At 46.0% G+C, this 14,703-nt stretch overlaps 1 protein-coding gene across 1 annotated transcript in view; it reads left to right on the top strand.

Moving 5' to 3' along the window:
- Positions 1–1,426: 1,426 nt before the first annotated feature.
- The window catches only part of LOC306966771 (rho GTPase-activating protein 12-like), a 45,910-nt gene continuing 32,633 nt past the window's right edge, over positions 1,427–14,703 (top strand). Inside the window, exons 1-6 of the mRNA XM_079561589.1 lie at positions 1,427–2,055; positions 8,616–8,834; positions 9,836–9,961; positions 12,589–12,669; positions 12,739–12,867; positions 14,373–14,441. Of these exons, the coding sequence (XP_079417715.1) occupies positions 1,438–2,055; positions 8,616–8,834; positions 9,836–9,961; positions 12,589–12,669; positions 12,739–12,867; positions 14,373–14,441 (1,242 nt within the window). The 5' untranslated portion in view covers positions 1,427–1,437. The remainder of the gene's footprint in view (positions 2,056–8,615; positions 8,835–9,835; positions 9,962–12,588; positions 12,670–12,738; positions 12,868–14,372; positions 14,442–14,703) is intronic.

Here is a 14,703-nt window from a genome sequence, read left to right as displayed (position 1 = left end):
CTCCCAGGCTCTGCCGCGGGCTGACAGCCACAGGGCCGCGCGCGCAGCCCCGCAGTGTCTTTGACTTTAGGACTTTATTAGTTTATTATTAATGAAAGAGGAAGAGTTACTTCATAAAGTTCCTCACACATCTGTCCCAGAGCTCAGCCTCAGCTACAGGACAGATGTTTAATACAATAGTTTAGACCAAGTTAAAGTTTGTTTTACTTTTTCTGTTCAGATGTTCAGACCTTTGGTTCAGCGTCAGATTTATCACAGGTTTAAACAGATGAGACTGAGTTTAAACACTGACACTTTAACATCATCAGACTCAGACTCAGGAGGAGGGTTTGTTTATTGTTTATTGTTTATTGTTGTAAAAGTAAAGTCTCAGTCTGGCTTTTATGACCTGCTCAAATAAACTATACTACTACTACTACTACTACTACTACTACTACTACTACTACTACTACTACTACTACTGCTAGTACTGCTAATACTACACTCACTTCCTTCAGTGAATCCCAGGCTGAGGTTTGGAAATCACAGGAGGAAGTGACGGCGTTTCCTGCCTCAGTCACATGTTCCAACAACAACATCTGTTCTGCTCCTGCGAGTCTGAGGAATAAAAACCTCTTTCTTAAACTTTACAAACATCTGACTCTGAAAACAGGCCGTAAACAATATATCTGTTTTTATTTATAATAATAATAACAATAATTATTATTATTGATTGACTGCTGAATTCTTCCTCAGTCAATTATTGGTTTTCATGTTCTTTATTATTATTCCTCTTCCATCTTTTTCCCGATTTTCTAGAGCTTTCAGCACCTTCATGCTTTGTGCAATTTATGCAAGTTATGCATCAAAACGTTCCACATGTTGAGGAGAAGGTGCTGTTACTTTTGTTCCTCATGTTGAGGAGAAGGTGCTGTTACTTTTGTTCCTCATGTTGAGGAGAAGGTGCTATTACTTTTGGGACTTCTGCAACTTACGGTTTTTTCCGCAATCGGCCAAAATGTCGGAGATTTTTCCCATTGACTTATAATGGGGCTGCCGCAAATCCAGGCTTTTCTGCACTTTTTTCTGCATTTTATGCAAGTTCTGCACTTTGTGCATGTTCAGCTTCTGCAACTTGTGGGTTTTGAGAAAAAATTGTCCTTCTGCAGTTTTCCAGTTTTTTTATACAGGAGTTTGACATTTTTGCATTGGTGTGTATGTGGGAATCCAGCCAATGGGGAAACTCCGCCTTTCAGCCATTTGTGCTTCTGCCAATCAAGCACTGAGGCCATTTCAACAGTTTGACCAGTTTATGGAATATTAATGATTTATGCAAAGTAACCACTTTATGCATTTTAAAGCGTTCATGCAACTTAATAGGGATTTTCGCATGTAACCATCTCTTGCAGCTGATGTTCTGGCGTTCCCCGGCGGCGTTGTGGGCGTTGTGGGCGTGTCATGGCCGACCTGCCTCTGGCTCCGGGGCAGCCGTACATCGAGGTGGAGTACGATTACGAGTACAAGTCGAAGAACCGGCTGATCTCCATCCACCAGGGGGAGCACTACCTGCTGGTGAAGAAGAGTAACGAGGACTGGTGGCAGGTGCGGCGGGACGACGGCTCCAAGGCCTTCTACGTCCCGGCGCAGTATGTGCGGGAGGTGCGGAAGGCGCTGATGCCGCCGCTGCCCCCGGGTAAACCGCTCATGCCCCCGGAGAGGGCGGGGCCGAGCGAGAGGGCGGGGCCGAGCGACCCGGCTGCGCCTGCGTCTGCGTCTGCGTCTGCGCCTGCGTCTGCGTCTGCGCCTGCGTCTGCGTCTGCGGCTGCGGCTGCGCGGGTCCCGCCGGCCTCCCTGGACCTGCCTGCGGGAGGCGCTGTGAGCCGCGGAGACTCCAGGCGCTCCCCGGGCCACAGGGGGGACAGTCCTCTGCACAGCCCGCACAGCAGGGGGCGCTCTCCGGACCTGCAGCGCCAGCCCCTGGACGTGGACAGTCGCCACGGCAACGACTCCGGAGACGAGCGGCGGACGAACGAGTCGGAGTCTGAGCTGAGCTCCAGCTCCACAGAGATGCTCCAGGTCAGAGGTCACACACATGTACATGCACACACATGTACACGCACACGCACACACATGTACACGCACACACATGTACACGCACACACATGTACACGCACACACATGTACACGCACACACATGTACACGCACACACATGTACACGCACATACATGTACACGCACACACATGTACACGCACACACATGTACACGCACACACATGTACACGCACACACATGTACACGCACATACATGTACACGCACACACATGTACACGCACACACATGTACACGCACACACATGTACACGCACATACATGTACACGCACACACATGTACACGCACACACATGTACACGCACACACATGTACACGCACACACATGTACACGCACATACATGTACACGCACACACATGTACACGCACACACATGTACACGCACATACATGTACACGCACACACATGTACACGCACACACATGTACACGCACACACATGTACACGCACACACATGTACACGCACATACATGTACACGCACACACATGTACACGCACATACATGTACATGCACACACATGTACACGCACATACATGTACACGCACACGCACACACATGTACACGCACACACATGTACACACACATACATGTACACGCACACACATGTACACGCACACACATGTACACGCACACACATGTACACGCACTTCCTGTTTGTCCTGCAGTCTCAGGAACAGGCCACAGTTTTTCCACACTGAGATATGTTCTTACCTGAGCTGTGACGAGTTCTTTAGGACCTGTCTGATCTTCAGTCACGTAAACACAGCGCAGACGGCGTTAGCATTTAGCCTCTCCCTCTCTCCTCTATTGCTCCAAAACAGGTCAAGATAGAAGCTACCAAGCTCTTCCACGTTTTCCCTATTTAAATATGGTTACGTGAAGTGTTCCACTACAAAGTATAATTACACACAATTAAACAATGTGGATTTTCTAAGCGGATAAAAGGGGGGACTATATTGTAAGGCGTAATAATACCAGGAGTAGTTCGAAATCCACGCAGTAATCTTCACTTTACTGCGCGGATGCCAAACTACTGTGGAAGAGCTTGGTAGCTTCTATCTTGACCTGTTTTGGAGCTATAGAGGAGAGAGGGAGAGGCTAAATGCTAACACCGTCTGCGCTGTGTTTACGTGACTGAAGATCAGACAGGTCCTAAAGAACTCGTCACAGCTCAGGTAAGAACATATCTCAGTTTGGAAACACATGCAAAATATATTTCCAGTACATGGAGGTTTAGGGGGGCCAAGTCACATGTGTTTCTGTGGTGCTAACCGGTCACCATAAAGCTCTGAGGTAATATATAAGGTTTTAAAGTTTTTGTTGGTTATGTGAACTCTTATTACATATAATTACCATATCTGCAGTTGTTTCTTTGTATAGTGAAATTATTTTAGTGAAATGTAGTCATATTTAGAGGTATTTCGTGCTCACTACATCTAAGGTTAGCTTGCTAGCAACAGTTAGCTAGATAAGTTAAGTTACGCTAAGTTCCCTTTATCAATGTCTGTAGAGAAATGTGTTCTCTGCATTTGACCCATCCTCCATTGTTAGTGGGAGGGGAAACCGGAGTCCCCGAAGGAAACCTGTGCAAACACGGGAAGAACAGGCCTCCTCCACACAGTCCCTCGGTGGGAATCGAACCCGGACATAGATTTGTTAGCAAAGCCATCGAGCTTATCATCAACAGTAATTTAGAGAAAATATCATGTTCAGAGTGTGGAGGTCTTATATTTATTAAGAGTAGCAATGTAGCTGTTTAATTCACATTCATTTATTTGTGAGTCCAGTTACTCTGACAGTGATGTTGTTGTTGGTTCTCATTGTTTTGATGAATTTGACTTTGTAGAGCTTAGATTTGAGGCTTATGCTTAATACATCATAGTGATATTAGGTATGATAAGATGCCCAATCCTATATTGTCCTTGTATCATTTTCATTCTCAGGTACTCTACAACACAACAAACGGGCGGCACGGTGGTTCAGTGATTAGCGTACGTGCTTCACAGCTAGAAGGTCTTGGGTTCGATTCCCACCCGGATGGGGCCTGTGTGGAGTTTGCATGTTCTCCCTCTCCGTGTCTGCATAGGTTTCCTCCGGGTTCTCCGGTTTCCCCTACCACTAAGAACATGTATAATAGGTGAATCCTTCAGCCGTTGCCCACTGCTCCTTATGAGCTGCCCCAAACAAACAAAGCCCCAGGATCCAGCTGAGATGCTGCCCTCACCAAGTGGTCCAAGCCAGACCAGCAGTCACAGCCTGGTCTTTGTTCTGGCCCGAGCATCACCAGTGAGGACGGCATCACCGGCGTTAAGCAGTCAGAGCTTGTGATGCATCCTTGCCAAGCGGAGGGTGTTCGTTTTGGGAACCTCAAAATCAGGACCTTCAGCGTGCTCTGGGCAGCTGAGTGTGAAGTGGTCGTGATGAGGATCAGCACCTCCAAATCCGAGGCCATGAAAAAGGTGCTTCAGCAGTGAAGTGGTCGCTGTATCGGACTGTTGTGGTGAAGACGGAGCTGAGCTCTTGATCTAGGTTCCCACGCTCACCTATGGTCATGAGATCTGGGTAATGACCGAAAGGACAAGAACACGGATGCAGCAGCCGAATTGAGTGTCGCAGGGTGGGATAGGGTGAGGAGCTCAGTTACCCGGGAGTCCTATTGGGAGGAGGCCCAGACCCAGGACACGCTCGAGGGACTGTCTCTGAGCTGGCCTGGTGTCACCTTGGAGGAGGTCTGGGTGGATCGGGGAGTCTGTGTGGATCGGGGAGTCTGGGCATCTCTTCTCTGTCTTTTGACTCCACGACCCGGCTCCAGATAAAGTGGAAGAAAATGGATGGATGGATTTTCCACTAGGGTTTGTCCTTTTAAGTGTCTCACAATTGAATGGGCGAGGAAAGCCCTTCTTATGGCCCTCATGGAGCTGACACTGCTGTTTACCACCCTCTGGTGACCAGGGGTGGGAAACAGGATTCTGTTTGGGACTTCACACCTCCCTAGAACAGCTTAAAAGCCTAACAAAGATTTATATTTTTCTATAACTCGCTATGACCCATGTGACAACGCTGGGTGACATATTTCTAACCACGCTGGTTTTGTACATCAGCACTAAAAGAAGCCTTTTCAGGGCCTGTTTGCCCTTTTAAGGAACAGGCTTCAGGTAAACTGTGAGTGGGGCTGAATGGAACACCAGGATCTCTTGTATATTATATCTATGGAAACAATAAAGTCAATTAGAGACATAGAAAACTGTGAAGCATCATCCATTCCAACATGGCGTCCAAAACATGTTGTTTTGGATCTAACGTGTCTGTCCGTGATTTCCATTACGTGTTTGGACCAGAATTACACAACATATAAAACAGATTTTAGACAAACTTTATAAAGGCCAGACAACCTAGAAACACTCAAATGTAGGTGTGGATCAAACCCACAAGGAAGGTTCACAGGCCGTGCCAGGATGTCCCATTGTCCTCCATTCATCTGTCTATGAGCTGGACAGACACACTAATGTTGCTTGACTTACTCTATAGAACATGATTCTGTAAAAATGGAACCTTATTTTACCTTTCTGGGTCAACCTTTTGGAAAATAGACTCAAAATTGCGCATTTTTTAATATTTTACAGAAGTTCATGTGTTCGTTGGTTCCCCTAAATCTCAATGGATTTCAATGAATGGAATTAAAATTTCACCATGTTAATTTGATGCACCCTACACACGCACATACATGTACAGGCACATACATGTACACGCACACACATGTACAGGCACATACATGTACAGGCACTTCCTGTTTGTCCTGCAGTCTCTCCGTGATGCTTCTGTGGGGGATGACAGTGGAATGTTGGCGTGTGTGAGGAAAGGTAAAGCTTCAGCGTGAGAGAATGTGGAGGAGCAGGTCTGATCCGAGCTCTTCACAAACAGACCCGGCAGGAACAGAAGCTCGGCCTCAGGGATTCTCTCTGGTTTCTGGGCTTCTTGTAAAAACATGAATCAAACATTGTAGTAAAGTGGGGGATGGTTTTAAAGGGGGGGTATTGGAGTTCTTCAAGCTTTCCATCATGTTATTCTGTCGTTCCCTCATTAAAAACATGCCTGAAGTGTTGCCTTGGCACATTCACGTATTTCTGAGTAATCTGTAAAAACTCTGATGGCGGCCATTTTAGGGATAGGTTTGCCTGAGTCCTCCTAGGAACGCCCCCACCTCCTGGAGACGCCTCCGAGCCGAGTAACCAACCACTGCTCCTCAGCAGAAGCCCCTCCCCACTGATGCCACAGACAGAGTGTGGAGGGGGCGTGTCTAAAGGCTCAGAGGTTCTTAAAGAGACAGAGGCCTATTTCAAGACATTCACTACAGCCATTTTGAGAGAGACATTTTATACAAGGCAGTTATTCTAATTTACTGCATTTACAGACCAGCAGAAGGTTTGTCATCATTGTAGTGTGATATAGACTGGTGCTATGGGACTGAAAAAAGCAGAATACCCCCTCTTTAACCCCTTAACTCCCGCCTGAACCGAGAGGATCTTTTTCCTTACGTCCTTCCCATCATTTTTTTGTTGGGTATTCAACTCATTTTTGTAACTTTCTTGTCTTTTTTTTTTTTCGTCACATTTTTGTAATTTTTTGAAATTTTTCGTCAATTTTTGTCATTTTTTTAATCAATTTTTTGTAATTTTTTCGTCAATTTTTTATCACATTTGTCATATTTTTGCCATTTTTTTTTGTAATTTTTTCGTAATTTTTTATCAAATTTTTGTCATTTTTTTGCCATTTTTTTTTGTTTTTTTGTCAATTTTTTTTTGTTTTTTGTTAAATTTTTATCACATTTTTGTCAATTTTTCGTCACTTTTTTGTCACTTTTCCATCATTGTTTTCGTCTCATTTTATACAAGGCAGTTATTCTAATTTACTGCATTTACAGACCAACAGAAGGTTTGTCATCATTGTAGTGAGATATAGACTGGTGCTATGGGACTGGAAAAAGCAGAACACCCCCTCTTTAAAGCAGAACACCCCCTCTTTAAAGCAGAACACCCCCTCTTTAACTTATACTGTGATAAACCATCTGAGCTATAACATGTAACAAAGACCTGGTCCTTAGAGTCTGGGGGAAGAAGCTCTTTGAACCTCTGAGAGAGCGAAGTGGTCACATGGTCACATTTATTCAGCGGCTTTAGGCACTGAAGGAGCCACTCACCCCCTCACTCTCACTCTCACTCACCCCCTCACTCTCACTCTCACACCAGTGCACTCGGACGCTGGAGGGGAGTCGGCCGCTGTGCTGTTGGGACTCTTCACTTAGTCCTTGGCCACTGAAGCTGAGCGAGCTGCCGTCCTCAGACCTCCTCATGAGGATCACTCTGCAGACTGTGGTGTCTCATGTAAAAGTGGACATGAGCGTAACTGTGTCTCTCTGTTAAAGGGGCGAGATGCAAGTTATACTCACTCCTGCCACCTCAGGTCATACGTGTAACTGCAGCTTCTATATTAAAGAGGGGGTGTTCTGCTTTCTTCAGTCCCACAGCACCAGTCTATATCTCACTACAATGATGACAAACCTTCTGTTGGTCTGTAAATGCAGTAAATTAGAATAACTGCCTTGTATAAAATGAGACGAAAACAATGATGGAAAAGTGACAAAAATGTGACAAAAAAATTACAAAAATGTGACAAAAAATTACAAAAATGTGATAAAAATTTAACAAAAAAATACAAAAATTTGACCAAAAAAATGAAAAAAAATTTTTTGACAAAAATGGACAAAAATTACAAAAAATTGATAAAAATTTGACAAAAAATGACAAAAGAAATTACAAAAAAATTACAATAAATTACAAAAAAATGACACAAAAATATGACAAATGTGATAAAAAACTGACGAAAAAATTACCAAAAATTGATAAAAAATTGACAAAAATGTGATGAAAAAAATGACAAAAATGTGACAAGAAAGTTACAAAAATGAGTTGAATACCCAACAAAATGTGATGGGAAGGACGTAAGGAAAAAGATCCTCTTGGTTCAGGCGGGAGTTAAGAGGTTAAAGAGGGGGTGTTCTGCTTTTGTCAGTCCCATAGCACCAGTCTATATCTCACTACAATGATGACAAACCTTCTGCTGGTCTGTAAATGCAGTAAATTAGAATAACTGCCTTGTATAAAATGTCTCTCTCAAAATGGCTGTAGTGAATGTCTTGAAATAGGCCTCTGTCTCTTTAAGAACCTCTGAGCCTTTAGACACGCCCCCTCCACACGCTGTCTGTGGCATCAGTGGGGAGGGGGTTCTGCTGAGGAGCAGTGGTCGGTTACTCGGCTGGTGACCAAAGCTCGGAGGCGTCTCCAGGAGGTGGGGGCGTTCCTAGGAGGACTCAGGCAAACCTATCCCTAAAATGGCCGCCGTCAGAGTTTTTACAGATTACTCACAAATACGTGAATGTGCCAAGGCAACACTTCAGCCATGTTTTTAATGAGGGAGTGACAGAATAACATGATGGTGTCTGGGGTAATAACGTGACTCCTCCCCCTCAGAGCCTCCCGTCGCTCGGCCACAGCGGCTCCGACGCCGCTCTGCAGGAGCTGAAGTTGAGCGACTGGGATCTTCGCCGCGACCCGAGCGGACGCCCGTACTACGTGAACCGCGTCACTCTGGAGCGCAGCTGGAAGCCACCGCGAGGCCGCGAGCAGGGGGCGGAGCCGGGCGGAGAGAGGGCGGAGCCAGGCGGAGAGAGGGCGGAGCCAGGCGCTGATGTGAGTCATTTAACCTCGAACCCCCACTTTAACCTCTTAACTCCCGCCTGAACCGAGGGGATCTTTCTCCTCACGTCAGCAGATATTTTTTTTTTGTTGGGTTTTCTGCTCATTTTTGTAACTTTTTTGTCAATTTTTGTCATTTTTTTAAAGCAATTTTTTGTCAATTTTTTGTCTTTTTTTTTGTCATTTTTTGTCATTTTTTAATCAATTTTTTTGTCATTTTTTAAAATATTTTTTGTCTTTTTTTTGTCAATTTTTTGTCATTTTTTGTCATTTTTTTTAATCAATTTTTTTTCAATTTTTTTGTAATTTTTTTGTAATTTTTTTGTAATTTTTGTAATTTTTTTGGTAGAATTTGTATCAAATTTTTGTCCTTTTTCGTCAATTTTTTGTCACTTTTTTCTCACATTTCCATCATTGTTTTCGTCTCAGTTTTGTTGCTATTTTCACAGCGTTTTTCCAGAAGCTTTTGGATTTCTCCAAACTGGAGAAAATGTGCTCGGTTCAGGCGGAAGTTAAGGGGTTAGCTACAGTTCAGTTTTCCTCAAATCTTACAGTGTAATCCCTCATTTGAAAGCTAAGACCTTCAAGTGATCTCCTCATCTTGTCATCACGTTATCGTCGTTTTTTTATATCATGTTTTCGTTGCTTTCTTGTCACACATTCTCTTCTCCTGAGAAATCCTCCTTCTGCTTCTCCTTGTTTTCTCCCTGTGGCTGTGGCGCCCTCTGCTGGTCCGCTCTGTTCTCTGAATCCACTTCCTGATCTGATCTTTCACTTGTGTCTAATACTCAGCAGAGATAATAATATTTCAAACCTCAGATCAGTGCAGAGCCCGGGGCCTGAGCAGCTCGCCGGGTCACCTGGATTATTTCAGATTAAAGGAGCTCGACCTGATTTTACTTCTTGAATTTGATCCTCCTTTAGTAAGATCGTCACCCCTGCACCATCAGTGGTGACGATCTTCTTCTTCTTCTTCTTCTGCTGTTGTTCCGCAGACGTCTGTGTCTCTCTCTCTCTTCCCTCTGGCCTCTCTCTCTGAGGACCACAGCGCCCCCTGGGCTCCGGCAGACGCTCAGTGCAGCCGGTCACAGGAAACTGAGGAGTTTGGACACGCCCACTTTGTGAGTGACGCCAGCGGCGCCAACTACAACTTCTACTACTACTACAACTACAACTACAACTACAACTACTGCCAGAGCTGCAAAAAGACTTGACTTGGGACTTGCTGTTTGTGACTCGAGACTTAACTTGGACTTGAGGCCAGTGACTCTCAATGACTCGCTGAGACTTTATAGTTTTTATATATTTGAGTGAAACTGTCGAAAGATCAAGCGGTGCATCTTTGTTTACATTATGGTGATTATCCACATGCGTGTTCGGTTTGGAGCGTCTGATCAATGCAGCGTTTAAAGACAGGAGGAAATACCACGTGTTTCTTTGGATGCATTAAAAGTTTTGTAAAGACAGTGAAGAGGAGGAGATTTACAGGAAAACATTTAAAGGTCCTATATCATGCAAAATCGACTTTTTGGAGCTTTTAGCCATGTTGTTATGCTATTTCCTTATCAAAAACACCCCCAGAGTGGTTTGTGGCTTCATTCACGCAGCTCTCAGTAATCCTCCTGAATCCTGCTCTCTGAGCAGCTGCTCCTCCCTCTCCTCGTGAACGAGTGAGTGTTCAGTTGTGTCGTAACAGCGGAACGGAAGTGCTCGACGTCTGTAATGTAATGTCTTAATTCTATGCTTACGGCCTGATTTTAATTTGTAAAACAGCTTTTTCATTATTTCTGTCGTAAGAGAGAAACAAAGGTGCTTCCAGGTCAGCTGAGGCCAAAACAAACACATCGCGTCTTTCTATGGTCTGAACAGATCAGTCATGTTTGCGCTGCAGCTGAAGATGGAGCTCGTTACCTACTCTGGACACACCTGTTTTTTATTCTTAACTAACGATAATGTCACGGAGAAAAAGAAGCGTGTTTGGCTACGAGGACGAGGAGTTTATATTCAACCCTTTTCAGGAAGAGGCCACTCAGCTGTTTTTTTCTCCGGGATTCAGCGACTATCACCAAAATGGTGTTTTTCTGTGACTGTCTCTGATGGATGTTTGGTGAACCTTCGCCAGAACCAAAGTGGATTAACTTTTATAACCAACGCGAGTCCCATAATGTAAACAACGATGGAGCAGAGGGTGAGTCAGTCCAAACGCGGGTTAGCTTGTGTGTTAGCATATTAGCATGTGTGTTAGCCATTTATGAAGCTGTGTTGCAGATGTCAACTCTGTATTGCTGGGTTGCAGGTGACATCACAGCATTCTAAAGGCCAATGCTATTGTATGGAGGAAAAATTATTTTGTCTTTGAGGAAATTTTCGGTCTTGTACAGAGAGATCATGGAGCCAGTGACTGATATTAATGATCATTTTTCTAATTCATATATTTTCTTTTGAGCTACGACTTGTGAAAGTGTAATGCTGTTAATAGGAAAAACGGGCTCCTGCCCCCCGCTGGGCCCGATGACATCATCACATTCTAGAACCTGCAACCCAGCAATAACTGCATCGTGAAGTAACTTCACTTATTGTTGTTTATTTATATTACGGTAAAGTTGTATGCGCGGAGAGAGGGGGCGGAGTTAACTGAATCGAAGCGTTGTGTCTTCCGGGTTTGAAAAATACCTCCAGAAAACACTTATATTTATCACAAAAATGAGGCTCCATAATGGTAGAGGTACAATATATCATATAAATGCCTATACTTAACTTTGGAATGGCTAAAATAGCAGATATAGGACCTTTAAAACAATGGGCTGGACCTACAGCGCAGACGGAGCCTCCAGAACCACCATGTAAGAGCTGATTAATGACAGGAATCTTGGGACTTTTCGATGTTTTAATTCATTCACACAAAGTTTACAGCATTTAGTGACTATATTACGCATCCGCCACAGCCCAGTGACAGCGGGACTGAAGGCTACAGGGGCGAATCCGAGTATACAGGGGCCGGGGCAGCACAGGGGAACCACTGACAGAAGAACTGCCAGAAACTAACAAAAATAAAATATTATTTTATATTTATATTTCACACTACAAGGAAAATCAGCTCATGTTTAAAAGACTCTGTTTCATTTTTTTTAAGTCGCCCCCCCCCCCCCGGCCCCCTTCCTTAAAATGCTGTCCCGGCAATTTTGTACACAGACACATTTGAAATATATATAGTTGGAATTTGTTGGTGTTTAAATATTAATTAGACTTTAAATCCAAATCCATGAGATTTTAAAAAGTTTGATTTTCAGCCTAAATTTTCAAAATCGCTAAATCCTGAGAAAGCACTTGTTATTTTCAAGATGAAACACATTTTGAAAAGTCAACACGCCGGCGTTTGTGACTTGAGGCGACTCGCCGGCTTAAGCAAGACTTGACTTGACTTGACTTGACTTGACTTGACTTGACTTGACTTGACTTGAGCCCATGACCGATTGACCTGGACTTGACTCGAGACTTGCATTTAGTGACTCACTCCCACCTCTGCTACTTTTTTTCTCTGAAGAGCTTCTCGCTAAAGCTAACCTGCAGCTTTATCTGGTTCTTCCTGATAAATGTTTATGAGCGTTTGTCGACTTTCCTGACGACATTTCCCTTCGATAACTTCCTGTGTGTTTCCCTCGCTCGCGTGACGCCGTCTCTCTGACCGCCCGTCTCTCTGACCTCCGTCTCTCTGACCGCCCGTCTCTCTGACCTCCTCTCTGGTCAGTGGCTGAAGACGGTGGACGACCAGGGCAGGCCGTACTTCTACAGCTCCGACGGCTCCAGGTCGGAGTGGGAGCTGCCGAAGGTACGGCTCCGCAGGTTTCAGGCAGTGCTGGAGAAACGACCCTAAAAACCCGCTGTTTGTCGCCCGCAGCTGAACAGCTCCGCTCCGCACCTGACAGCAGAGGGCGCCAAAACGCGGAGCCTGGACCGGCGCTCGGCGGAGCCCATCGTGCTGACCAAGTGGAGACACAGCACTCACATCCCAGACCCTCAGGAGAAGGTCGGTCCCACCCTCACAGATGTTCTGCTCCAGAGGTTCTCACTGGGGCTCAGGGGAGGAGGGGGTCCACATCATGAGGTTCTCACTGGGGCTCAGGGGAGGAGGGGGTCCACATCATGAGGTTCTCACTGGGGCTGAGGGGAGGAGGGGGTCCACATCATGAGGTTCTCACTGGGGCTCAGGGGAGGAGGGGGTCCACATCATGAGGTTCTCACTGGGGCTCAGGGGAGGAGGGGGTCCACATCATGAGGTTCTCACTGGGGCTCAGGGGAGGAGGGGGTCCACATCATGAGGTTCTCACTGGGGCTCAGGGGAGGAGGGGGGTCCACATCATGAGGTTCTCACTGGGGCTCAGGGGAGGAGGGGGCCCACATCATGAGGTTCTCACTGGGGCTCAGGGGAGGAGGGGGTCCACATCATGAGGTTCTCACTGGGGCTCAGGGGAGGAGGGGGCCCACATCATGAGGTTCTCACTGGGGCTCAGGGGAGGAGGGGGTCCACATCATGAGGTTCTCACTGGGGCTCAGGGGAGGAGGGGGCCCACATCATGAGGTTCTCACTGGGGCTCAGGGGAGGAGGGGGTCCACATCATGAGGTTCTCACTGGGGCTCAGGGGAGGAGGGGGTCCACATCATGAGGTTCTCACTGGGGCTCAGGGGAGGAGGGGGTCCACATCATGAGGTTCTCACTGGGGCTCAGGGGAGGAGGGGGTCCACATCATGAGGTTCTCACTGGGGCTCAGGGGAGGAGGGGGTCCACATCATGAGGTTCTCACTGGGGCTCAGGGGAGGAGGGGGTCCACATCATGAGGTTCTCACTGGGGCTCAGGGGAGGAGGGGGTCCACATCATCTCCTGTTATGCCCATAGCAGCCAGTGATGCAGAGGTTTTCTTCACAGCAGGACATGGTTCGATGATCTTGTTCGGGAAAACACGGCTCTTCTTTTTGTGCCAGAGAAGTCGTGTGTTTCTGCTTCAGCTTCAGTAACAGTCTAGGGGAGGCCGGAGAGAAGGTTTATGCACAACTGCAGCCTCTGGAGGGTCCCACACCTTCATGTTCGGGAGACTCCAGAGGCACCAGCAGTTTTGTAGCAGCTGTTCTCTTAACCTCTGAACTCCCACCTGAACCGAGCACATTTTCTCCAGTTCGGCTTTACCCCAAAAAACGACGAAAACGTTAAAAATACAAGTAAAAAAGTGACCCAGAAAAAGCAAAACAAAAACACAATAAACAAGCGACAAAAAAGACAATTCGAAAGTGATGAAAAAGTCAGAAAAGAGCGACCAAAAAGCAACAAAGAAACAACAAAAACATGCTGGAAGAGCAACAAAAACACAATAAAAAAGTGACAAAAACGCAAAGAAAAAAGAGACAGAAACACGAGGGAAAAAAACCTTTTACATTTGGGTAAAGGCTAAAGCTGAAATTAAGAAAATGTGCTCTGTTAAGGCGGGGGTTAAAGGGTTAAATAGTCTGATGTGTTTAAATCCTCCGTGTCGTTTCAGCGCCTCCTTAAATCCCAGAGTCTGCGCTGGGGCTCCGCCCACCGTCAGCCGAGCCCCTCCCTCAGAGAAGTCAGTGAACGCACCGCCGGGTTTCCGCCGTGTTTCCGCTGTGTTTCCGCCGAGTTCCTGCCGTGTTTCTGCCGTGTTTCTGCCGGGTTTCCGCCGTGTTTCCGCCGTGTTTCCGCCGTGTTTTTGCCGTGTTTCCGCCGAGTTCCTGCTGTGTTTCCGCCGTGTTTTTGCCGTTTTTCCGCCGTGTTTTCACCATGTTCCTGCCGTGTTTCTGTCGTGTTCCCGCCGTGTTCCTGCCGTGTTTTCACCATGTTCCCGCCGT

Source organism: Gobius niger (assembly GCF_951799975.1).
Source record: "Gobius niger genome assembly, chromosome: 8".
Classification (NCBI taxonomy): Eukaryota; Metazoa; Chordata; class Actinopteri; order Gobiiformes; family Gobiidae; genus Gobius; species Gobius niger.
Note: the sequence above shows the minus strand (reverse complement) of the source record. Positions and strands in the feature narration are given on the sequence as shown.